Here is a 26759-nt window from a genome sequence, read left to right on the forward strand (position 1 = left end):
AACAAAATCCAATTGCACCCTCCGCCTCTCTGGAAGTGCTGCATTTCCCCCTCAGTGCTTTGCAAAGCAGGGGGAACACGTGTGTGCAAGCACACACTGTATGTGATCCATACGGTAGCGCTGCGGGGATGATCGCAGCCTTCCCCTCCGCTCCTCCTGCCCGTCCCACGCTTTAAACACTACTGCAGTTACAGTGAGCCGGAGCCTGGGCTTTTACAGTGCCTTGTGAGAAGAGACAAGCCCTGAAACAGCATTCACCTTGAATAAAAAGCACCTGTTCCCTTCACAGAACACTTGCCAGGACATCTTTTTCCAGGACATTTTTGGGGTGGGAGGAGGTAGGGGTGGCTTATGAAATTCGCACCTCAAAACATCCTTTTCAAATATATGGAAATTACTGTTTGTTCCATTTGGCTTTGGTGATGTCAAAAGAAAACGTACCGCTTGAAAACTTGGGAAGTAATCAAAGGAAGTTTACTGGTAAATAAGTTACTAAAAAAATAAAATGTCAAACAACTGAAGTACAAAAGAATGACATTAACTTTGAGTATGTGACAAGGAAGAGAGTACAGTATGCCTTCCTGACAATAGCTATTCAGAACATTGTAACACACTTTCTGAACAAAATGATTAAATGAAATCATTAAAATGATAGTTTGATTGAAGGAGTTTTAAACTTGAGAGAGGCTTTAGCAATCCTATTTTTACATCTGAAATGAACAGTGTGCTACACTTAACATTGTCAGCCACACTTTGCTAATACTCAGGAAAACGAGCCTAACAGTCAACAGAAATGAGAAAGCACCTCTTAAATATGGTATTCCAGTTTTATTTCAAAACAATGGATTGCCTTGTTACAAAACATAGCCTCATCATTCATTCATTCATTCAACATTTCATGCTACAACACATTTATTTTATCTTGTGAGTTGCTACTCAGACATTATACAATCAAGCAAGCTGGACATCCATACGAATACACTCTCACTGGCTCATATGGACTCCTTTCGGTTTGCCAAACTTTCAGTTGCCCTGATAAGGATGAGGTTCATGCCTTACTATGTGCACATTGCAGTAGATTTATGAAAAGTAGCAGTGTTTCACACTGGAATTCAACACTCTATTTTTTGACTTATAACTCTGAAGAGAGGACTTAAAGCTAACCACAGAACTACATTTGCAAAAGGATTTGGAAGATTACAGGCTTCTCAAAGGTAAACCATTATTGCTATGAGAAGCACAGGTGAGACAATATTACACTGGAACTAGATCCTGCACAAAGTTACTCACAATTATATTCTAGTCTTTTCACTAATATAAAAAGAAAACCCGAAGGGTGGTTGAGAATAGGCATTGGTTTTTGGTTGGTTCTTTTCTTTGCCCTGGACCCTTCATCTGAAATTTTGGTCTCTTTCTTTCCAGAGAAATTGAACTGGAAATGTGATACAAACACAAATACTATGCAAAAAAATGGCTAAAATTCAGTACCTGTCTTCCAAAGAATTGTTTAAATGCATTTTATACAAACTAGAATGGAAGGACATGATTTTTGCCTTATGTTCTGTTTTTAATTCAAACACTTGAAATATATTTAAAAGCTATTTCTGCTTTTTCAGACTTCATCTCCGCGTGGATTTAAGTGACCACCAATATGACTTTACTCAAAACTGTGAGAAATCAGATGCAACACTGTTTCTTATACAGTATCCATAATGAAACTATTAAATAAGGCTTTATCTCTACTTTACAAAGCAGGAAAAAAAGCACTCTCTTTAGTTTGCCTTTAAGACATGAATTCATGTATATAAAGAATAAAAATGCATCCCCACTTCAAAAGTTGGCAAAATTTTGCATTAGTATTTAAGTATACATAAATTATGCAAATATTTTAATAAAACATTTATTCTTCAAAAACAGGTACAAACAGCAGTCCATGTTTTTACAGGATTCATCATTTAAAAAGGAAAGAAAAAGATTCCAGTGCTACAGAAAAAAAAAAAAAAACAACAAAAAAAATCCAGAAATGAGCCACAGAGCAACTTAATTTGTTGCTCCATATATTATTTACTTCTGGACTCTCTTTCTGGTTGCTGTGCTTTTCTTGGGTTTTGGTGAGGTCATCTTCTGGGTTCTGGTAGCAATTGCATCTGCAATTCAAACAAAAAGACACACTTTGTGTTAAATAAAATAACAAAAACAGATTACAAGAAAATACTTTTAGTTTTTAAAAGGACAGCTCAATTTAAATCATTCATTGAGCTTTAAGTGGGGATGGGGAATATGCCATGGACAGAGAAGAATCTACAATTATTTCTGGGCACTGACCTTCCAAAAAACATGTACAGTTCAACTTCTCCAAGTGTATCATCACATGGAGTTGAGTCATTTTATTAGCTCATCTTCATCAAATTAACTAGATCTACAAAATCTACACCCCACCTTCCTCTCCATGTGCCAACTTTTTGTTTTATAATGCTTTCCAGTATTAAGCCATTTTTTGGACCTTGTGCTAAGCTCATCCAGCTCTGGGATCACAGTTTAACCCCAGACAGTAACTACCTACCATGCAGAGTTCATTCACTCACTCCCCATCCAGTTCCACTGGGAAGTGCAGGAGAATTGGAAAAAGGAAAAAAACCCCATAGGTTGAAATAGGAACAATTTAATAATTACAATAATAACAAAAGTAAAAAGAAAGAGATGAATTACCACACATGTAAAAAAACCCCAACCCACATATGATGCACAATACAAGAGGTCATCACTCACTGACTGATGCCCAGCCCAGCCCTTCAGCAGTAACTGGCCCCTCCCAGCCAACCCCTCCATTTTATATACTGGATATGACATTCCATGGTATGGAATATCCCTTTGGCCAGTTTGGATCAGCTGTCCTGGGTGTGCTCCCTCCTGGCTTCCTGTGAAGCTCCTCATTGGCAGAGCATGGGAAACTGGAAAGTCTATGACTTAGGGTAAGCTCTGCTCAGCAGCAGCCAAAACATCTGTGTTATCCACATTATTCTCATACTGAATCTAAAACACAGCTCTGCACCAGCTACTAGAAAGAAAATTAACTCTATCCCAGCTGAAACTAGGACACTTAGCAAAATAATTTTGGTCTGGTATTCTGACAGTTTAGTGAAATGTGAAATCTTCTGAATGGAGTTATACAAGGGGAGGTGGAAGGCACACAGGTGAAAAAGAAAGGAAGATTTCTCTTTGGCAATGTCAGCTGTTAAATCAGCTCAGCTATCAGTGCAACTGTGCCCACAGATTCAAGCTATCACTTGACAATTATTTTATTAACAAAGGTAGGAATAATCCCATCTAAATAAGATTCTTAGTAAACCTGGCAGGCAAGTTGTTCAAAGAGACCATACACAAAAGCAATAATAAAAACCTCCCTGCACTTTGATTCTTGTCTGCTTACTACCAGGGAAAAGGAAGAAAACAAAACACCACTGCTCATTTCTGTGAATTGCATTCAACTGCAGTCACTTTGACAAAAAAATATTACACGTAATAAAAATTTCTACCTTTTTGCATATACAGAAACAATGAAATATGTTTCATCTCCTACTCACGTAATTTTTAATTTTTCTTTCTTCTTAATCCTAAATTCTTCCTTGAAGTTAGCATGCCTAACCACTTCAGTTCTTTCTTGTAAAACTATATATAATTCCACAATCCTTATCAAGTGTACAGGTAAAGAAAAGTAAAACTGAATTTCATGGAAGTCCTTAAGAAAAAAGCTACTCGCTTAAGACAACAGCTTTTGAGCAGTGGGAGTCACTGATCATTCAAGTTCAGTGAGTAAACTTGGGTGAATCAAGGAGACATAGAACAATGCAAAACAAAGCTTAACAAAAGAAACCCAGCAGTACTGTTTATAGTTTTGGGCTCTATCCTACAAAAAAGGTTTGAGAAAAACAGGGAGAAAAAATGGTTTCCACCTCTTTAACAAAAACAACAAGAAGAAAACATTGAATTTAACTAGTTTATCTGAAGAGAGTAGAAAAAAAAAAAAAAAGGGAGACATAGCATGTGCAAAAGGTTGCTTCATATAATGAGTGTGATTTTCATGTCCACAGCGCTAGGACAGCTACTAAACTTAAGGGAAATTCATATCAGGTAATAAAAATATTAAAGTACTCCCCAATATTAAATCCTTTGTAATAGTAAGGATGGTTAAGTATTACAAGTAGTGTTCACCAAGGGGAGTTTGAGAATAAGCATACAGGTTTCAAGATAAAATATTAGCATGTATCAAGACTAACACCAACATAAATTGATTAGACTGATGTATACAGCAGATCTCTTCTTGATGTCCCTTCTCATCTTCCAATTCTATGTACACTATTTCAGAAACACACAAGTCTTATGACTAAGAAATAAAACTGTGCTCAAGTCAAAAAATTAAAGTTTCTATAAAATTACAGAAGTTCCTTTGGTAAAAACAGTCACAACCTTCCTGTTTAAATTGCCTTCTTCGATGACAAGGATGACAGTGAGAGATTTGGAAACATGAAAACACAGCAACTGAGCAGATAAAATCAGGTGGGATTTAGTTAAGTTACATCATAGGTTAGAATATCTGAAAACAGAGCTACATAGAGATGTTAGAGTGTCAGCAAACACCAGGTAAGTGAAAAATATTTAATAGCAGACATGCTAGAAATGAGCCAACTGCATCACTTCCATATGCTCAATCTACACCTGACAAAGGCTAAGTACATGCCAGTCTCCAGGTAATCGGCTGAAGAGTTCCAGCAATTGTAATTCTTAAACCAAATTTGTAGTCATCATCATTGAATAAAACACCTAACATCAAAAGAAGTGGTGGAGTATGTTGATCAGACACTACAAGGTTTCCTTTCTCAAAAGGAATCCCAAACCTATTGCCTGTGCATATGTGTGCACAATCTTAAACACACATTTTGCTCTACATTTACCTCTTTAAGAAACAAAGGTCAGTAAATCAGGAATGGTGGATGATGTGATGGAGTTCTCTGGAAGACATGTTCTCAACTGGTATCCAGACAAATGAAGTTTAATCATCATTTCTGTGAAGACACCCCATGTGCCACAGCAGGACAGTGTTAGGACTGATGTTGCTTTAATACAGGCAAGTACATGCCTGTATTAAATTATTCCACACATAAATAAGTGAAATTGCCATAGTTAACCTGAGAAGTGATAAGGTAGGAATGAGACTCTCCCTAATCTATGATCTTACATATGCTACTACATCAGATCTCAGTGCAACAAATTATTCCCAATAATAATAATTTTGTTACTAATTTAAGTAATAAATGCATATTTGTGGTTTCCAAAGCAGCTAAATTTAGAATTTGCAGTTCTTCAAAATTCTTTCTGATCACAGTATCCCTTTTTTCTTGTAAAATGTACTTCAGGTGTATTTCAGCTGTCTTTGTTGGTATCAAATAACCCAGCCATTTTGCTAGATGGGTCTCTAGGAGACCTTTTTCCTTCAACTGCCCCTTAAAAGGGTTCTACAATCATCAGATTGAAAAAGGAAATAAGAAAATGGAACCCATACATTTATTTACATATGGAAGGAAAAATAAAATAGTGTTGGAAGCTGAAGACTACATTCAGCAACCTGCTGCAAACATCAAATGGGAACTTAGGCCAGGCTGCAGCATTTAATGTGTTAAACACCAACATTCTCCACACTTTGGGCAGTTTGAATATAGCATCAATGAAGAGATATTTTTAAAGAGCATAAAAGACTAAATCTTTTAAGAAGATTGCAAGAAGATGAAGTCTTCTTTTAAGAAGATTCTTCCTTGTTTTAAGGAAGAGTCCTCTGATAAGCTCTTTCCCAGTTCACCTATGGAACCCCTGCATAACTGAAAAAAAACCTGGTGAATAACACTTCTTGAGACAAGCATTTCTCAGTACTCTGAAGCTGCTGAAGAAATCACAAGGGCAACAAATATTAGTCGTGGTTAGTTGGCTTTTTCTGTTTTCACAGCAGGTCTTTTTCTACAAGAATTCAGAAATACAACTCAGGAAAAAAAGAAGAGACCAGAAGAATGCAAATATGGACTTGAATTCCAGTAAATATAGGACTGTGAGGTGGAGATGAGAGAGAGAAATCAGTGAAGTTGTGGAATAGAGCTTAGCTTTAGCTACTCTGTTACGCTAAGTACTCCTTTTCCTGCAACAAATAAAGCAAATACTTTTCATATTCTCACAAGGAAAAACATCAGAACACAAGAATCTATTATTTATGACTTTATGCCTATGTATTTCTTATAGATAATAACAAATACATGAGTATTCTTTTAAAAATTTTAATATAAAATTGTTCCAGATGAAACTGAAACTGGTTTACTTCTATTTGCAAAAATTGCTGCATTGAAGATATTTCAAAACACAATTGTACATAAACAGAAATCATTCCTCCCATGCAGCATGTGTCTGAAATTAACCTTCCTCTTCACCACACAGCAATTTGCAGGAAGCAGGCAGTTTAATTCAAAACATTACTTGCAATCTTGGAAAAGGTTAGTTCCCTGTAAAAATCTGAGTCACTGCAGTACAATTTTTCTTTCCTGTAGAAAAATTTCACTTGCAAATTTTATATCTGAGTTTGAATTGCAATACTTGTTCAACATACTGCAATTCATCTTCAGGTCACAGAAAAACAACCAAAAAAAGTAGACATAACTTTTTTTTTCTTAAATTACTTAGCTCTACATGTAAAGTCATTATACAAAACTTTACACACAGAAAATTTTTGTTACAAGGTATTTTAATTTAATACTTTATATTAGCAGAAAACACAAGAAAATCCCATGAAATGTAAAAAGGGAACCTAAATTACTTATTTTAAATGTTCAAGTGCTAGAAATTATCTAAAAATATTGTACAGAAATAAGCCTAAAATATAAAAGTAGATCAAGTAAAGAACTGTGTTCCAAGCACATACAGAAGTACACAGTAATACTCCCATACTTTACATGTTGGACACTCATTTTTTCTCTTTATTATGATCAGTAGCACATGTTTAACGTAATTCTCACTGAATTTGTCACTTGCAAATTGTCAAAAAAACCCTACTATTCATGAAGAACCACAATGATAAATTAAATGTAAAGCAAATCTGTTTTAACCTTCCTATAACAATAAAATCTTTAAAATTAAAAGCACATCCTACCACACCTTTTCTAATTTAATTTCTAATAGCTTTTGAAGATCCTCAACAATCTTGGGGCAGGCATAAAAAGTCAGGTCACTTCATATTGTGTTTGAATATACTTAATGCAAAATATAGAAAAATATATACTGAGTTTGTCAGTATTTCAGGCAACTGAAAACAGCATTTCTCTGCTTAAAACCCGGATCTTTTTGGTAATTTCTAGATACAATATTGCAGCACATGCTTTTAACTTCTAAAACCAGACCACCTAACTCTTGTATTAAAACATTTTATTTGCAAAATTCCTGAGACAGGTAAGGGAAGGCTAAGAGGGCACAGAAAGACAGATCTTTCAGTCACTAAGCACAGAAATAGATACACAGTTTTAAAACTTGTATCTACTTCCTCCTGGAGTCTGTAACAAATAGTAGTCAATACCAAATCTCCACAAGAAGGAAGAGATGTACTACAAAATTAGAACTATTGAGCAGTACAAATTTCATAGAAAATAAATTTTTTAAGGTACAAAATTAAGAGATAAAAAAATCTACCTGTAATGTGGGCATTGGTACAGAATAGAAAGACAAGTAATAAGTTGCACCATAAAGAAGCTCAAAAAAGATAGGACTTGCTTTCTCCTAAAGCTTAGTGACAAGGCCAATAATTCTCTAAATGTAAAAAAGCACCTCAGTGGACAATAAGTATTAAATCTTGAATAAAGAAAAAAGATATTTAAGACAATAACCCAGATAATGATTTATGCAAAGTCATGCAAGGTAAAGAAACAAAAAGCTAAGTACCTATTAATTGAGAAATAATATTAAACCACCTCTTTGGAATGTTTTCCTAAGCAATCCATCAGTAAGACTGTTTTCTTATTGGAGCTGTTCACATAGTTCTTTATTTATACTGCAAGAGTAACCAAAGACCCCAGTTAAGGCCTTAACATGGTAGATGCCATCCAGCAATATAGACCTGTAGAATTCCTCGCCTTAGGAGCATTGAATATTTTAAAAGCACATTAAAAAATGCAGTACTTTCATTGTCATAGCTACTTCAATATTTTTCTTTATATGTCCTAGTTAATAAAACTGTCTTAAAAAATTCAGAATAGAAAATTTAAAAATTCTGTTTTGCTCTAATCCAATCTTCATCAACCCCGTGATTTAAAAATACCTGCCAGGGTGGTTGTTTTATTTCTATTGTAAATTTGAACCTAAGATTATTCACAAATTCTCATTAAACTCTTGTTTTTCCAGCATTTATGAGATTTTCACTGAAGATGCCTATACTATCTGCCTATTCCATCAAACTGATCAAAAATAAGCCTATTAGTCCTATCATATTATGCACAACACCCCTGCATGAGCGTTGGTGGATATGTTCAGTGTATGCCAAAGTTTGGTATTCTGTTTTAATAGTATCATCATTTATAAGCCTTTTTGTAAGTATTTATAAGCCATTTATAAGTATCATCATTTATAAGTAGTATTTTACTACTGTACATGAAGGCAACTAACACTGAAAATGGAGCTGCAACAGAGGGGGGAAAGGTTCTCATTTAAATAGAAATCACCTCTTCTGACAGCATTTTTCCTGGTGGAGATAGATTGGGTAATACAATACTTCAACGTCATCCGTATTACTTTAAAAAGGATACCTTGCAAAATTCCCCTTTTCAGGAAAGCCTGTGGGTTTGTTATGTCAGGGGAAAAAAAAATTTAAAAAACACCACAAGAAAAAGCTGATAAGATGCTAATATAAATAAAAAAAAAAAATTAAGAATTTCACCAAATTTCATGCAACTTATTTTGGAAGTCCAACACAGCTTGTTTCTCAGGGGCTTTCTGAAATTCTGTTTCCAAAGAGTCACTTGACTGCTCTAGAAACACTGATGCCTGACAGGATTGGAAGAAAAGGCCTTTAATGACCTCATCTGATGTGGCCACTCTTACATTGAGAACAACCAAGGGCAGCTGACAGCAGAAGCAAGACTGTCCTTTCTCAGTGCCATTCTTTCTTCCTCCTCCTCCATGTCTGGGGGTTCCCCAGTCCTAGTAGATTTCAATACAGGAAGACTTCCTATAGCCACTGAGCTCCTTAGGGTATTCAAAATGCCACACAGCTGATCAGGATCTTTTGGGGACACCTAATCTTTTGGAGTGGACAAGACAAACTGCATAATCAGATGTGGTTAATGCTGACAAGCTAAACAGCAAGAGGCTGCACAGCTCTGGCTATTGCTTTCTGTTCAAACACTTATGAGATGTTGCTTGAATACCTGAAGAGGAGACACCATTCCACCACATTTATGCCCATTAGAAACCAATAGAATAGAATTACAACAACTTTTAAAACATTCCTGTATGACTCAAATTACACAACTAAGAGGTATCAAGAAAATAGAGTTTTAGTGAACTTCAGGATTATTTTTTTTTAGTCACGAGAAAAATCATTTAATGGAGAAAGAAGTCCATGGTTACACAAAACTAGTCACATTTGGAAACATTGTTTTAAGTATTTCTGTAATAGTCAGCCCTTTTCAAACTATAAAAGCATCAGAATCAGAAAAGATTATGAAACAGTTGCCCTTTCCTTCAACACAGGTTTATGAATCACGTAATAGTTGGTAAAGTTTTTAATTCCAAATTTGGAGAGAACCAAATGAGTAAGTACATGTATCACATTTCACCTGAAAGCATTTTATATACTCCCTCTACTTGGTATTCATTAAATTGAGTACTGTAAAAAGGTGAAATTAAAGCCATTTCATCTGTAACTCTATTGAACTAGCAAGAGGAAGTTTTTCTCATTTAAGCTTATGTTGAAAATCTATACAGCCTCCCAAATACCTTTACTTAGCCTGAAAAAACCTCATTGTTTACAAAAAGCTGATGTTACCACCTGAATTGCAATTCTTAAGTTCTTTTCCATCTCCTTCTATAAGAATTGCAATCTACAATCCCAGGAAAAAGTAGTGTAATGTATTACAAGAAAAGAAAGTATGTTCTGCACATATGTATCAAATCACAACCAGGAAATGGTCAACTGTATTAAGTATTTTGTTTAAAAGTCTTAAATTGTATCTAAAATGCTAAAACTGTGTCAGCACCATATAAAATAATTCTATTGCTATGAAAGGAAGTATAATTCAATTAACACTTTTTCAGCCACTGACAGAGTAGAGAATTTATAATAAATTGAAATCTATAAGTAATTAGGCATTCAAAAAAGAGAAATAATCACTGGTCTTAATGATTAAAATTCTATAATATAAACAGCTGAAAATAAGCAAAGCAGAGTCACCTCCTGGAATAACATTAGCTTCATTCCTTGTACTCTGTGCCATGCAGATTGAGCAAGGATAAATCCAAAACTCACCAATATTATTACTGTCTTTGAAAGGTTACAGTTCTCCATCCTGCAATACTCCTTCATCAAATCATTTTTAAACAAGGAGATTTGCTTTGCGGTAGACTTCAGTCCTACTGCTTTATTGTTTTTAGACTATTTGACCACAGACAACATCTGGTATTTTATTTTAAATTATAAATAAAATTATTTAGGAAAAATTAAGAAAAATATATTTGCTAGTACTTGAATTCAGTTCACATTTACAGATATAATAATAATAAAGGCATTACAAGGTCAGATCCATAAAGCAGCTTGATGGGACACTCACCATCAGCTTACCCTATACAGATCTACTGAAGATTTCTCACATTGGATTTTCAATAATCCCACTTTATCTATCCATGACTTTTTCCATACTGCACTGAAACTTTGCCAAATTATGTTGAAATAATAGCTTCAGCATTTTCTATCCTTATAGCTAATCCTTTCCTTGACTTTAAACATGCTTGCTTTTGGAAGCTGCTGCTGTTAGCCCTTGGCTTTAACACTCTGTGAAGAGGAATCCTGAGGAGTCAGCATGTTCTAACACTGAACTGGACAAGACAGGAGGACAAAAACAAAAATGAGCAGAGAATGAACGATGGCAAAATAACAAGCTCCAGCCACCAATTTTTATCACCTAGGAATTCCACCAGCTCTTGGCACTACTTAATTGGAGCATAATCCTTTCTTACATAGAAAGTTGAAGTATTTTAACTTTTTTTAATAAAATCTAAAAGTACTTGAACTGCTGAAGGTTCTACTGGGTATTTTATGGCCATGTGGCTAGGTTTTGGTAAGCTGAGGTCAGCTCCAGGGCTAGCCTCTGTGGGGAGAGGCCAGCTGCTCTCCTGTGCCTGACAGCCCTTTCCAGCTGGCTCCAGTACAAACCCACTGAAGGCCAAAGCTTCAAAACTAACCCACTTTAGGCCAAAGCTGAGCCAAATTTGTTTGTGGCATCACTGTGGAAAGATTTAAGAATGGACAAAAAAAAAAATCACTGGCAAGGTAAAAAGGGAGTAGCAGTGCAGGGAGAAGAGTAGGAAATGACAGACAAAACACCAAAATCAGAGGTGGAAGTGGCACTCCATTGCACCAGAGCACATATTCCTTGTAGCTCAGGAAGGACACAGAATGGAAGAGATATCCCCTGCAACTCATGTGAGAGCCCAACCTGGAAGAAATGGATATTTCCTGAAAAAAATGGGCCACTTTTTTTTTTTCTTTTCCCTGAAAGACCACAACCCAAAAGAGAGAGCCCACACTGGAGAAGGGGAAAATGTAAGGATGAAGAAGTAGCAGAGACCACAGCACACTTCCCCCTCCAGGACCCCTGCACTGAACAAGAAGAGTGGTAGAGTTTAACGTGAAGTAGTTAGGTTGAGGCTGGGGGAAGGAAAGGTGTTGTTTTAATGTTTGTCACTATCCAAATCTATTTTAAATTTGCAATATATTATATTTACTTTCCCCAAGCTGAGTCTGGTTTGCCCAAAACAGTAAACAGTAATAAATTTCCTCATCTTTGTTTTAATTCATGGGTTTTCTCATCCTATTTTCTCCTTGTGTCCCACTGAGGAGGGGATCGAGTGGCTGTGTGGGGGTCTGGACTTTAGCCAAGGTATCCTGCCACATCAGTACATGTGACTGTCAGAACAATCTTTCGACTTACTAGAAGTTGCAGCTTTCTTTTTTTTTGGACTTCCTGTATCTTCCATTTCCACCTCAGTGCTCTCACTGGCTGCAGCTGCTGCCTTTCTTCTTTTCTGGGAAAAAAAAAATTAACAAAAAATAGCAGTTGAATTCAAGAGCAGGAAAGACCGTAAAGAAGACAATATCCTCGCAAGGCATTCCCTTATTTTATATTATATATTATAAAATGTGTCCACTCATGGAGAAGATTTATTCCTGTATTAAGACAATACTGGTATTAAGCCATACACAATTTAAAACAACAGTCCTCCAATCTGCAGATCACTTTAGTAGTTGAAATTTTGATGTAGGAAAACATGAGTTATTGTGATCATAACCTGAGGGTTTTTTTAACTCACTCTGAATAAATATTACAAGAGGAAAAATCTGAAAAACTTAAAGAACATATAAAAACATTTTATCTCAAGTTCATATTAATTGGGTTTTTCTAAAACAATTATATCACATTAAATTCAAGTTTACCTGGATCCTTGCTTCTTAAGGCTTTCTTTGCACAGCTTAAAGGCAGCTAATACTCACTGATAATACTTTCCTTTTTTTTTAAATAGCAACCCTGGGTTCCGTTCCAAAGAGAGGTATTTGGAAAATCTGAACTCTATTCAAGGTACATTACTTTAAAACTTCTAAATGGATAGAACTCTTATTATCTGCGTATTAAACTATTACAAAGTATTCCTGAAGTAGTTATGAAAAATTATTGTTTTAAAGCCATGATTTTTGCAAAAGATGAACTGACCTGCATCAGGCATACATGAAAAGCACTGAACACCGGAGGAGGTTTACCTTTTCTCTTTTTTTTTATTTATTTATTTTTTAATAGTGAGAGACTAGAGCTTTACTAATGCTGCTTTAAAAGTGGCTCCAACTTCACACAGCTCACAGGAGAAGGGGAGAGTGCATTACATCTTTCCTTTCCAAAGTGTTGCTTCATGATTACCATCTAAACCCTGCTGGGCTGAACAGATTGGTTCGATAATTACATACAATAACTGCAGTGGGCAGGTAACCCTCAGCTGGCACAGGGCAGCTCCCCTGTGAGAACTTCCATATGCAAACTGCACTGATGGAGTGCATTAGGTACATCTTTCCTGCCGGTGCACAGGCCTGATTACCGCCAGCCAAGACTCCAAGGTTAGCATGTCAGCAGATTTGTGATGCATTAGGCAGGAATAAACACAGACACTTTTGTTCATTCTGACCAAAATTAAGGAAGACTATTTCAGCACTGTACTGCTTTTATATGAGAGATAATGCATTCCTCCCAATTGTACTACAAAACATTTTAAATGCTCATCAGAAAAACAGATATTCATATACATATATATATACACATAACAGATACACATATTACACAAAAGCAAAATACATTTATCTTGTTTCCAAGCTTATTTAATAAAAAGTGGTTTCTTAATCTTGATGCAGGTGAATTACATAGCAGTAGAAATCAGGCAGCATTCATCTGACAAAAGCAACACCTGCACATCTGAACCTGAACATTAGAAGGAACCACAAATCACTAAGATCTGTATTTTTCCAGGCTACTTTACTCACAATATTTCCCAGCACTCTTCAGCACTGAACAACAGTAAAATGTGGTCCTTGCTCTAAATAATTTAGTAAAGAGCTTGAAATATTTCCTTCAATACATGGTACTGCTAGCTTCTTGTTTGTCTAGAACTACTAGAGAATACCACACTCGCAAACTAGAAGGTTTACTATACAGGGAAAAAAAAAGAAAAAGAAAAAAGAAAAAACCTTGAGGACAGCTGTGGGCTATGTTTCATTTACTTATACATCTGGGCAAACTTGAGCCATGATATAGAAAATAAAATGCTAACTTTTAATATAGCAGACATCTGTGACTTCTACCCAGATACCAGTACTGGAGAATGACTGAGATTCTAGAACAATCATGTTTATATGTAACATATAATGCCCACCATGACTCAATTAGCTGATTGCACAGGAGAATCCTATATTCAAAGAATGTATTTACACAGAAGCTAGAAATATTTCCTAGCTATGAAACAGCATAATTTCAGAACATCAAATAACACTATTTTAAGAAAATATTCCAGTAGATCGCACCAAAAGAAATGAAGAATAGGGGTGTTAAAGACTTGCTGTGATTAAAAGATCAGTAGAGCCAAAATGTCGTAGATATTTTGTGTTAGAGGTCACAGTCTTCTCAAGGATGGATGCCAGACTGCTTTTTTCTTTTCCATATCAGGCATTAAGCATGCCAAACAAAATTCAGCAGATGATAGAAGATCCTGGCTTTCAGAGGCAAAATGCTACAAAACACTAAGTCATCTCCTACCCTAGTCTATACTGCAGCTGCTCCAAGGCCTAAAAAAACCCAATGTAGAAGGAAGAGTCATCTGTCCTGATGTTTGGTCAAAAGCAAGAAGGTTATGATGTCAATCTTATTCTGTCCAGACTCTTTAGCAGTGTCTGGCATGAAGTAGCATCAAGTCCACTGAAATATGAAGCAAGCAGCTGAAAACACTTACTCAAGTGGGCCAGTAGCACTCCCTGTTTTATCTAAGTGCTTCTTATTTGTGACAACTGAATAGGCTGACCATGCATATGGTTCTCAAAGTATATTAAAAAAAAGAAATCCAATGAAAAGGCTTACTTCTATTTGATGTCAGAAGGAAAGGCCCTATGGAAAAGGATTATCCCAACTTTTGGGAATGGTCTTGACTGATACAGGTTAAAAAAACAGTATTTTTGAAGTTTCTATTCCATTGAAAATGTGCACCAGACATCTCTGTTGGACAAGGACATTAAAGGTCACAGATGTTGGCTCTGCAGCAGGCCAACTTACTCAGCAAAGAAACCAGCCAACCATTAAAGACAGATTATTTTTTCCCCAAAATACAGGTCTCGAGCCATATCAAACCACAGGGGGAACAGAACTTATGCTATCAAACTCTCCTTTTGGAGGGACCTTTACACTCAGTTCAGCAGAAAATATTATTACTGAGACCACAGCTGTATGATTTTAGCCAAAATACTATTTACTGGACAAAAAGATCTAAGAAAAGCTGAACATATATCTTCAGAAGACTTTAGAATCCTATGGTTTTGTGGTCTTTCCTGCTTTTTCCCCATCTTTAACATACTGCTGATCATGTCATTAAGCAAGCAATGTACTTGTATTACTGTACTGTATTATAATTCTCAGTTCTCCAGTTCCTGCTAAAGGAACCAATAAACTGCCCACCTGCTACTAACAAATGTAAATAAAGAAGTAATAAATGCAGTTTGAAGTAGAAGATGATAATTACTGTCCCATTATGTGACTACTTTTTAATGGGTATAAGCTGTTTTAACATACACTTTCCCTAAAACTTAGACAGTCCTTAATGCTATATTCAAATTGAAATTCAAGTGCAGAATTTAAGGCTTCTTAATACAAGGAAGAAAATACCCCTAGCCTACCAATACAGTTAAGACTCATAAATAACAGATCACAGTGAAATCAATATGTCAATTCCAGAATCAAACGCTTGGCAGCAAGGTGTCTCCTTAAAACTAAGCTTTGAACTAATCATGGAAAGGAAACTAATTCAAAACAAAAACTAGATTAATCTTACAAGTAGTCTGATCCATCTGGAGTTTTACCAATTTAAAGAAATAAGTAAATTAACCAAATATTCATCTGTTGAAACATCATTACATCTAGGTATACAAATTTTGTTATACAAGGTATTATCTACTATGAAAGTACCTGTATGAATATCACTCTCTATTAAGTTTTATTAACAACTAGCTAAGTTGAATTAGAGAAATAATGTGTGCAACTACAACTTCTACATTTCACTACTTAACTATTTGCTACTGGATTAAGTTATGACACCTACTTCCAACACTGTTAACTCTTACTTAAGTCAACAAAATACAATAAAAGATGATATTAATTTTTAGAGCAAAACCTTTTGCAGGGGATTTCTTTGAAAGTCTCCATTCTCTGCCAAGCCAAAGTCAAGCACGCCGTCATCTTTCTGCCCAATGGCCTTGAGGCCTTGCAGAAGGACTTCTCGGAATTGCTGATAAACAGGTTTCTCTTCATAGCTGAGTAGCTTCACCTTTTCCATATACTTGGCTATTTCATCTAAAGAAATGGCACCTCCAATTAATTTCTATTTGAAAACATTTTAATCATTCACTTTTACTACAAAAGAGACAGAAATTATGCATGCACTACTTATGCTATTTTTGAAATGGTTATTTATAAACTCATAATAATAATTATGTCTTTACTACTACACATTTTAGAAAAAAATTATACCAAGGTTCATTACCCAGTGATGACAGCATCACTGTTTTTTACACGTTTATTGCAATGAAGAAAACAGTCAGTTGTAAAAAAACGTAATAGGCCAATGTTCACCAATGAATGCTTATTTACATGGCATTTTTTAAGTCTACATTTAAGAATATGGAAGAGGAAATTCAATGTTATCTCAGAACTTCATCAGTTCAAGACTGAAACATATTAAATAATACATGAAACATTAAATCACCGAAGAAACAAACAAGTCACACTTGAATGAGAAAACTCCTGATCACCAGGAATAGCTGGAAATAACTAAATATTAAGATCGCAAAGAAGTGTATTTCTAATAGAGTCAGTTTAAAAAAAATTAATAATGTACTCAGCAAATCACCTCTGCCAAATAGAAACAACTTATACTTCAAATTTGCATTAATTCTTAAATTTTCATATCTAAAATTGAGTTGAGAAAAATCAATGTACACATCTCATGTTTGAAATATACTGCTGTGCTTAACCAGAAGCAACAGTGTCTGTAGTGTACATAACTGCAGCCAAAATGAAGAGTCTACACTTCTCTTAAGCAACAATCTAATTCATGCCACTTTGTTGTTCCTGATTGAAAGGAAGAATTAAAATAGGTAAAAAGTTCAGTAAACAAGTATTTTAAAATAGCTTCTCTTACCTGGTTTATTTTTCCCAGGAAAGCATTTGTCCATCAAAATGGAAATATTATCTCTACATCTGAAAAACAAAATTAGTCAAAATTACTCTTTCTTTTGAATTTTTAATCTTGTCCTATTCTGATAACTACTTACGCACCCAGTTTGGGCCACAGTCAGATACAAGAAGCACTACTGCATAAACTCCTGATATTACTTAGTACAGCCATTTGTGGGTGTGCAGCACATTTGAGAACCTGATGAATGCCAGATGGCCCATATCAAACAGTTTTTGATTCTTAAAAGTAAGTAAAACACTGAAGAAAAGAACTGGTCCATTTTTAACCCTCACATACCAATGTTAAGGAAGCCAAATAACAAATACTTGTTAATGAGACAGAAACTGCTGCGCTGGGACAGCTCTCTTCACATTAAATATGTGACAGGAGAAGGTTGATCTGGGCTGAGGGGAAGATGAAGGCACACTGACATTGAGGCTGAGGGACAAAATGAAAAACAATTTTTAAATCCCCTAACAGTACTGCTATAGCTGGAATGATGCTCAAAGACATTTAAGATTCCCCTTTAGCCTTCACTTCTGCCACATGCATCAGAGCATGGTGTTAAAGGGACTCACACTTCACATTTCTCTTCCTGTAAAGCATGACTGATGGTTACCTGCATCCTGCTAAGAGTGCTTTTGGATTCACCATGGCAATCCTAAAGTGCCAATACTGTGGTGGAAAAATAAACATCTCACATACGCAAAAGGAGACAGCAGAATAGTTCGAGTGAACTTTAATTACAAGTCAAGGATACATGAGACACAAAAGGAAAATGGAGGGTATACAAAACAATAGCTACTCACCAAAAGGGAACATACTGAAAGTACAAAGCATTTCTACAGAAAGACATTTTCATTTTCAAAAGAGAATAAAAACAAACATTCTCACCTGATTTTTGAGTCTCTGACAAAATTTGGATCTTTCAAATTATCTTCCCACGGTAGATGGCCACTAAGCCAATGAACCATACAGTAACCCAAGATCTCCAGATCACCACGTCTCGATGGTGCTAAATATATATGCACACACAAAAAACCAACCATAACATCAGCTAATAAAGCACACACAGGTTAACAACAGTAAAAATTCATAAATATGTTAAGATAATGCTAACAATGTAACACTACTGTATCTGTTACTTAAGTCTTTATTTTACCATGAAAGCTAGAAAGGAAAAAATATTGTTCCTACATCTGGAAGGATCACTTAATTTTCAAGTCTTTATCTCTCCTATTCAAAGACATGACATGCTACAGTTATCCCAATTTGGGAAGCTTTTTAAGTACTCAGGTTGTGGAAAAAATAGCACAAGTTAGTGAAGTGATTGACTTTCTGTTCAAAATAGTTTTTACTTCCCTTCATCTATAAAAAGATAAAAGTGCTGAAACCCCGCCTCCCCCCAAAAATATTCTACAATGCTGAATTATTTTACGTGGCCTGAAAACTGAACAAAGGACAGCATGAGATCAGATCCCTAAGCCTTCACAAAAAAAAACCCAACCAAGAAATAAGCAACCACAAAAAAAAAAAAAAAAGCACAAAACCAATATACATGTACAATGATCACAAACTACACTAGAAGTCTAAATTGGCAGATCAAGTTGTCTTTGGTTACGTTCAACTTTAATAATCCTTAAGTAAATAATCATTTTCAACAACCGCTATTTTTGCAGAAAACATTCGTATGCTAATAAAGCAAAATCTAAGAAGAAAATGAAGTTGATATTCACTATAAATCCCCAACGATTAATCGGACATAAACCTGTCCTTTACATATTCAACCTTTTCTCAATTCTTGCTTTTTGATGTTCAGCGACTGTAGGCATAATTAATTAATTAATTGAAATTTTTAGAGTTAAAATAAAAAAATATATTAACATTGATAACAGCAACTATTTTTCTCTAAAACCAGGACCTATTTTTCTATCAAGATCTCAGAAGCACTATTCAATTTCTACTTGGTTAATAAAAAGTGATACACTGAACCTCTTATCTTTATAAATTAAGGAGCACTTAAGAAAGTTACATTAAAAATACAATTAGTAAAAGTTAGTAAAGAGAAGAAAAATGCCAGCATAGCACATAAAGAAAAGAAAATTTAGAATCAGAAACCTGGTTGGTTTATTTGCTGCACTGAGTTTTGTTAAGTCTTTTATTTATAAAAAAGGATATACAAATGCCTATTGCTGAGTTTTACATCCTTACCCACACCCTTGTGAGCATCAATACTGGTATATTCAATAGTTCCATCATGGCACCTTTTAGGATCTTCTTTATATATTTTGTGAACTCCTTCAGGGCAGTATCGGTAGGCAAGTCCGTAATCCACCAAGTACACCTAGTAATTCCACAAAGCATTCCAAGGTTAAAGAACTATAAATACAAAACATACACAAATAATAAATGCAACTCCCAACCCTTCTCATAACTTCTTTGAAAGTATTAAGAATGGTGAGTTGTTCAACTCTGAATGATTCTCAGTACTTTAGTAATCTTAACACGTATGATTTGAAAACAGTATGTCAGTTAGGTCTTATTGTTTTCCATAAAGCAGTCTGATCTGGAAGTCATTTCTTGCTGATACAGAAGGCAAGTACAGGACAATAGTAACTACCAGTAAAATTAGGTTAAGGAAAAAAAAAAAAAAAAAAAAAAAAAAAAAAAAAAAAAACCCCAAATAACAAGCAAAACAAGAAGTAATGTCCATAGAGTTATAAATACACTCCCTGTGCTACCCTCTTTAAAGTCAGTTGACCCATTTGAGCAATACTACATACTACTACTTCTCACTAACAACACAGGTACTTCAAGAGAACTGAAATTACTTATTATTTTATATATTTTGCAAGCTAAAACATTTGGGCAAGAACAAATGCATAATTTGAAACTCTAATATGCATTGTTTGAATAGTAAAAAGAGTAAAAAATGCAGAAAAATGAAAGACTTCCATAAATCAAGTGGAACAATCAACACTTTAAAGATCAATTTTTCCAAGTAACAGAACACTTATCTGATGGAGTTCTTGAACGAAGAAAAGAGGTAACAATGCAGACAGGCAAACATAATTTATCAGTGTGCTATGTAATTTTAGGCTTCCACCTGCAAATATCTATTTGTGAGTCAATTTTTTTTTTAATCTCAAGAATTTCTCTAGAATACTATTTAGGCCAAATAGTCAATTGATAACTGTCCAGCAAAATGCATTAAAAAAATCGTAGAATATTAACTAGATATAAATGTCAAGCAGAAATAATGTTGCCGTATACATTCTTAAAAATGAGCTTCTGCTAGATTTCACAGGTTCAAAGCACTTTCATTGTTGTCAAATAGAAGGTTTAAAACATGAGGAGTAAAATGCATTATAAATACCTGATTAGGGTTCTTGTAACTCAGAAGGAGGTTTGCGGCCTTGATGTCTCCATGCACATATTCATGCTCATGGACATATTCCAGAATATCAAGCTGACAAAACAAAAGTCATGTAAATGCAGTACCCAGGTCTGCCCACCAGAGGACCTGGGCTCGGCACAAAAGTGGGACTGAACTGAGGCATTTACACAGGGAAGACAGATTGAGAAAATAAAATGCATTTTTTAAACTTACTATTCTCAGGCCTAATTGTAGTACAGTTTTATGGGAAAACTGCTTTGCATTCTCTTCATACATCTTCTGAAGATCTCTGCCAAATCGGTCCATTATCATAAATCGATAGCTAAATTCAAGGACAGAAAAAAAAAAGCCAAAAAACCAGCAAAGTTACTGAATCATACTTAGGGAAAGTATTTTATCTGTGTGCTAACTGTACTAACTACTTTGATTGAATATGATTGAATACATCTCTCTCATAAGAAACTACGGGAAATACTTGAAATACAGTGTTTTTTTGAACACTGTATATCAATTCTTACCTTTTTTACATAAGTTACTCAAATGTTCACCCATGAAAAAAATAATTGCTCTTTATTCTACTTATACAACAAAATAACAAGTACTCACAGAGGAAAATATTCCTATTGTAACTCACTATAGGCAAAACTAAGCATCATCTACTTACAAAAACACATTTCTCAGTTTTTATAAATCGCTAAGTGATTTAACATGTTCAATTACAGTGTTCCTTTACTGAAATCTGTTGCAAACTTTTTTTGACCTACTGTTAAAAACAAAAACCTTTTACTTGCCAGACTGGTTCTAGAACTATAAGTGTTTATAGTGGCTATATTAAAGAAATTCATGCACTGAACGCTGAATGCAAAGTCACTTTTATTTGCAGGATTTAAAAAAAAAAATGCTACGTTTACTTTTGGTCTCAAAATGAATGCTGTTTTTACATTAGGTTAGTTTTACAGTCAAAACCACTGAAACACTGATATTTCTGACATGCTAAGACATCCACACCGACTGGCCTATGCAGTGAGTCACCCAAAGAAGCCTGACCTACTGTGAGCTGCCAGAAAACTACTAAAACTCCTTGGCAGCATAGCTGTTTAGAGAACGGCCACTAGGAAACAAGGACAATTACATAAGCAGGCATTAACGTTAAAGACCAAGCAACAAAAACCTTTCCTGGCATGGAACAATACTAAAAAAAACTATCCCTAAAGTTAAAGCAAATTTAACATGAGACTAGCAATTATTCTAGCTCACAGAGTAAGCCAGAAAAAGCCCCATCCCTAGGGAAAATAGAACAGATTCGAGAGAGCACAAAGTCCTTCATATTTGTGAGTGAAAATACTCTTTCAGTGCACACAAGAAAAACTTCAGTCATAATATTCCAGGACTCGTACTTTAGAAATTGATTTTCTTTAATTAAAATATAAAAAGCTTGTAAACCACACACACATAAAGAGCATCGTTTTGCAGTAACATTCACAACAAATCAAATATCAGATATAAAAACTGTAACAAACACAGATAGGAGTAACAAACAGAATACAGACAAAATGTATCTATTTATATAGTCCCTAAACACACCCTTGCCATGCACATGAAAATTTGTAGCAGAAGTAAACAACACGAAGATAAGCAGAAAATACACCTAACTTAGGCTGAAACAGATAATGATTTTGGATGAAATAAATTCCAATATATGTCAACAAAAGATATATTCACCTGTTTCCATTTCTTTCATGCAAGCCAGAACCCCAATATCTTGGTACACCTAAATATTTCAGTTTATGGGACTTAGTCCACTTCTGAACTGAAAATACAAATAAAGTTAAGTTCATGAATTTGCATGAGTAGAGACTTACATAAAAAGGGAGTAGTCATATCACTTAGAGTTTCTGTGTACCTGTGAGCTGCTTATTTCATGGAAATGCATATGCAAAGTATACAGGATAGTTAATCACGTATCCATTGTAGGGACAGAGGTGCAACTCAAGTTTAAATTTAGACAATACTACCAAGAGAACTACAAAGCACTTCTTACCAAAACACTCTAATTTACTATATATCTGAATTCAAGTTCAATAATTTGAAAATAATTTTGAAAATTACCTAAAGAGATTCCCAAAGTCCAACCTTATTTTACTTCTACAGGTTCTATTTACATAAATGCTTGTAGTTCATTAAAAACATGTTAATAGACTGCTTACTTTCATCTGGCTTAGCAGCTCGCATGTAGAACTTTAACTCAGTAAAAAGAGGTCCATTCTGGCTTGGTTCCTTTAAGACAATTTAAAATTCGTTAAAAACTGCTGTGTTAATGCCTAATAATTATTAAAAGCTGAAACATTCACCCTTTAAAATCATATTCTCCCTCAAATGTTCTACCTGATGCCGATAAACTCAATAGAATATATTCATATTATAAAAGAAATTGAACACTAAAAGCTATTTTTAGTATAAATGGCTTGACATTAAGGGTATCAAAAAATACTGTCCCACAGCAGAAGACTGAAGAATAAGAAATTAACTGAAATGTACAGAAAAATTAATAATTATTGGCAGTTTAGCAGAGAACATTAAACAACATTATCTTAGATTCTCCAAATTACAGCTGGATTGCATCAGTTGTAGTAGCCTTTAGTGATTTTAAAATAACACCTGAAATGACTCAATGAAAAAAGTCTTAACAAAAGTTATATTCTTATTGAACATAAGGCATTTTGTTCCCTTCATACATTAGTTGACCAAGATAAAAATCACAGAAGACTTCAAAATTTCTAAAAATTATAAGAACTACACCTATTTCAATTTTAGAATCTACCTTGCATTTAATACATTTCAGTTCCACTTTCAAGAGGCAAATCTATTGGAACCATGTATTAAAAGTAAAGTTCAAGAGAGAAATTCCTATGAAAAGATTTGAAATACCACAAGAACAGCAGATGGGGAAGTATCTTGATTTTACATTTCCAGAACTTGGTAAAGAAAGAAAAAATTCTCTCAATTCTTGTAAATTTTGAGTAATCGATTTTGAGATAAGCTTAAGCAATATATTTTTGTCTAGTTACTCGTATATATCCAAATCCATTCTATCTCTCTGAAAAGACCTGTTTTGGAATATCCTACACTTAAAAAGTAATAAAATGTATGCAATTACTGCAAAGAAACACAAGAATAATACAATCACGTGGCATTAGATACACATCAATCTTAAATGGGTTTAATGTTAACTTTTAAATGCAGATGTAGTGATGCAGAAGTTCCTACGGGGCAGAGTGCAGCACTGGGCGAAGGGAGGCCCCGTGCAGTCCAGTCTCTCTGGGGCAATGCAGAGCCCAGAGCTCCCCTGGCACAGGCACCGCTGTGCTCTGACCTGTGGGCTCCCAGCCTGGGCTGGGACACGGGACATGGCTGGGGACAGACACCCCCAGCCTGGGCACCACTCCTAGGCCTGGACACCTGATTACAAACCTACTGCCTGTCTGCACCTCACCCTCTCCAGCAGCACTGCCCCGATAAGCAATGGAGCCAACACAGCTTCCTGGCCTCTCCTTGGGAGGAGGAAACAAAAAAAACCAAAACCAAAGACAGACCAACTGATCAACACACACAGACTTTGGTACCTGAACATTTACTTTCACAGTTAGTTTATTTATCCACAATGGACAAGAAATTAGCAATATAAAGATTATATATGCAGAGGAGAAGGGTTAAATAGATTAATTGTTGTATTGCAGTTACCTCAAACACACATTAGTTGACCAATTCACTCAATCCTGTGTAGCATTATCTATTAATATCCTAACTTATTAGAATATGAATTCTCATATATAATTTTCATTTAATTTACATAAATTTGAACAATGTTGTTTTCCTACTAAAATACAGCAAAAAAAGTACATGTTAAAAATTCTTACAGTATTTATCCATAAATAAATTATTCCACAAAAATTTATGCCTCAGTGCTGAAAATGTGTATCTTTCTCTGGTCAGAAAGAAAAATCTGCTATCTTTTCATACTTAGAGAATGGATAAATTATTTAACTATAAACAAGATCTTTATGTTGACTAGGAAGGGGTTTTCCCACAATAGCATTAATTCTACCTACAGATAAATAAATGCATATATAACACTAAAAAAAGCTTACACAGCAGGCAATATCTGACATAATGGTCCAGAAGGAGTGCAAGCACAAATTTCTACAGCTTTATGCTCAGGGTCATTCTAAATACATATATTAAAGTAATAATAAATACATAAATTAAAGTCTTATTCAAAAAGATAACATAATGAAAGATTATAGAGTACATGTCAAAACCCAACAAACTTCAAGTAGTGTTTTAAGAATTCTGATCTTTTCCAGTCAGCAATGTAATGATGTGCAATTAAACCATACAACCACTCCTGAACAATGACATCTGAAAGGTCCACGTGTTAAAAAGCATTTCTTTTTCTAATAAAAACTGTGATTCATTTCAGACTGCTCAGACATCAATACTATGAGGATATGTCAAAGACTAAGCCAATTTCCATCCTGCTTTAATAGCTTAATTTGAAGAACATTACTATAGAAGCACATATTTTGTTAAACACTAATAATTGTTCAAAGCTGTTAACCACTTTGCTTCAGCTGATGGAAAAACTAGAATCCACCCAGGCATCAGAAAATAGGCTCTTATCCATAGTTGTGTTATAGCAGACTGTAGAGGCATAACATGTTATGGGTCATTTGTGAGGCTAGCACAAAGACTGGGGCTACTCTTTATTGCCATAAAGACAAAATTATGAAAGTCAAATTAAAAGTGAGTAGTCATCTGGGATATTAGCAATGGAGGTATTTACAAAATGCTCCAACAAAGTGAATCTAGCATAGGAGCAACCCAAAAGTTGGGGCAACTCTTTATATTAAGAGCCCAAAGTGGAGAGAAGATGATGGACATGTTTCAAACTCGGGAAAAGAGGGTGACAGCAATTACACACAGAATAAAGTAATGCATTTCTGATGGTTTTCCCAGCAAGTTAAATCAGATTCTTCTGTGAAAGTTAAATGCTGCTCTGCTTCCTGCTCAGTCCAAACTCAGCAGGAGCCAGTAATTAGAAGCCACTGCCTGTCCCAGCCAAGCCACTGCTGTTTTCTGCCCCTAAAACAGAGGCACAGTGGACACCCTCACCCCCAAGAGGACAGGTTGAACACAATAACACAGGTTGTCACCACACAGCTGCAGGCTGGGGCTCTTGCTCTGCCTGGAATTCCTGTCCATGAACATCTAAGACAGCAGCAGCAGGCTGATGTTGAAAGTGTGGCAGTCTGACATTTGCTTAGCAAGCACTGCTTTTTTCAGCAAGGGACAACATTTTGAGGGGTGGGTCAAAACAAACTGTACCTTGGGGTGTCTGAACAGTATCAAAAACAGTATTCTAGAATTTCCCTTTAGTCGGCAGATATAAATACCAAGATTAAAGGCACATACTAACCAAAATGTATTTTACTCTAATTTAACCTAACGTTATAGTTCCAGGAACAAATGTTAAAAGCACTAACATGTACACAAAGTGGTTGGCTACTGCGGCAAGGTATTTCAGTATCATCATACAGTTTAATAAATAAAATGTTAAAACATTGCAGTTCTGAACTGCATTGAAAAACTAATCTTTTACACTGTGGAGTTCTTGTACAGTTTTCTGGTATTTACTTTTATTGCAGGAACAGAAGTGTCACCAAGAAAATGAAGGGTCTGGCCCTACTATGACTATTCCCATATTCCTGGTTTTTTACTAAGACTTTGTAAGATCGTACCAGATCTATACAATACTCTGGGAAAAATTTAAGAAAAAAACTTTATACCTTAGGAAGAGAAATAGCCAAATCCAAGTAAAAAACTCTTTTTGTAGACTAAAACCATAAGAAAATTTCAAGTAATAAGAAGAATTTGCTGATTTGCTACAATGGGTTAAAAATGAGCTATCCATAATTTATTTTCTTCTCTCTAATCATTAGGTTAAAAAAATTAAGTTAACATGGCAACATTATTTTAGTTCAATAGAAATTAAAACATGCATGTGTTTTATAGAAAAACATCTAAAGAA

The 26759-nt window shown here is 35.0% G+C and overlaps 1 protein-coding gene across 1 annotated transcript in view; it reads right to left on the minus strand.

Annotated features, from left to right (window-relative positions):
• Positions 1-561: 561 nt before the first annotated feature.
• Positions 562-26759, minus strand: part of VRK1 (VRK serine/threonine kinase 1) — a 35633-nt gene continuing 9435 nt past the window's right edge. The window contains exons 4-13 of the mRNA XM_083864180.1: positions 22879-22948; positions 22394-22481; positions 20885-20993; positions 20651-20743; positions 19486-19618; positions 18169-18289; positions 17239-17297; positions 16213-16391; positions 12231-12324; positions 562-2147 (exon numbers count right to left, since the gene is read on the minus strand). Coding sequence (XP_083720306.1) covers positions 2065-2147; positions 12231-12324; positions 16213-16391; positions 17239-17297; positions 18169-18289; positions 19486-19618; positions 20651-20743; positions 20885-20993; positions 22394-22481; positions 22879-22948 — 1029 coding nt within the window. The 3' untranslated portion in view covers positions 562-2064. The remainder of the gene's footprint in view (positions 2148-12230; positions 12325-16212; positions 16392-17238; positions 17298-18168; positions 18290-19485; positions 19619-20650; positions 20744-20884; positions 20994-22393; positions 22482-22878; positions 22949-26759) is intronic.

This window comes from Zosterops lateralis (genome assembly GCF_965231275.1).
Source record: "Zosterops lateralis genome assembly, chromosome: 6".
NCBI classification, from domain to species: Eukaryota; Metazoa; Chordata; class Aves; order Passeriformes; family Zosteropidae; genus Zosterops; species Zosterops lateralis.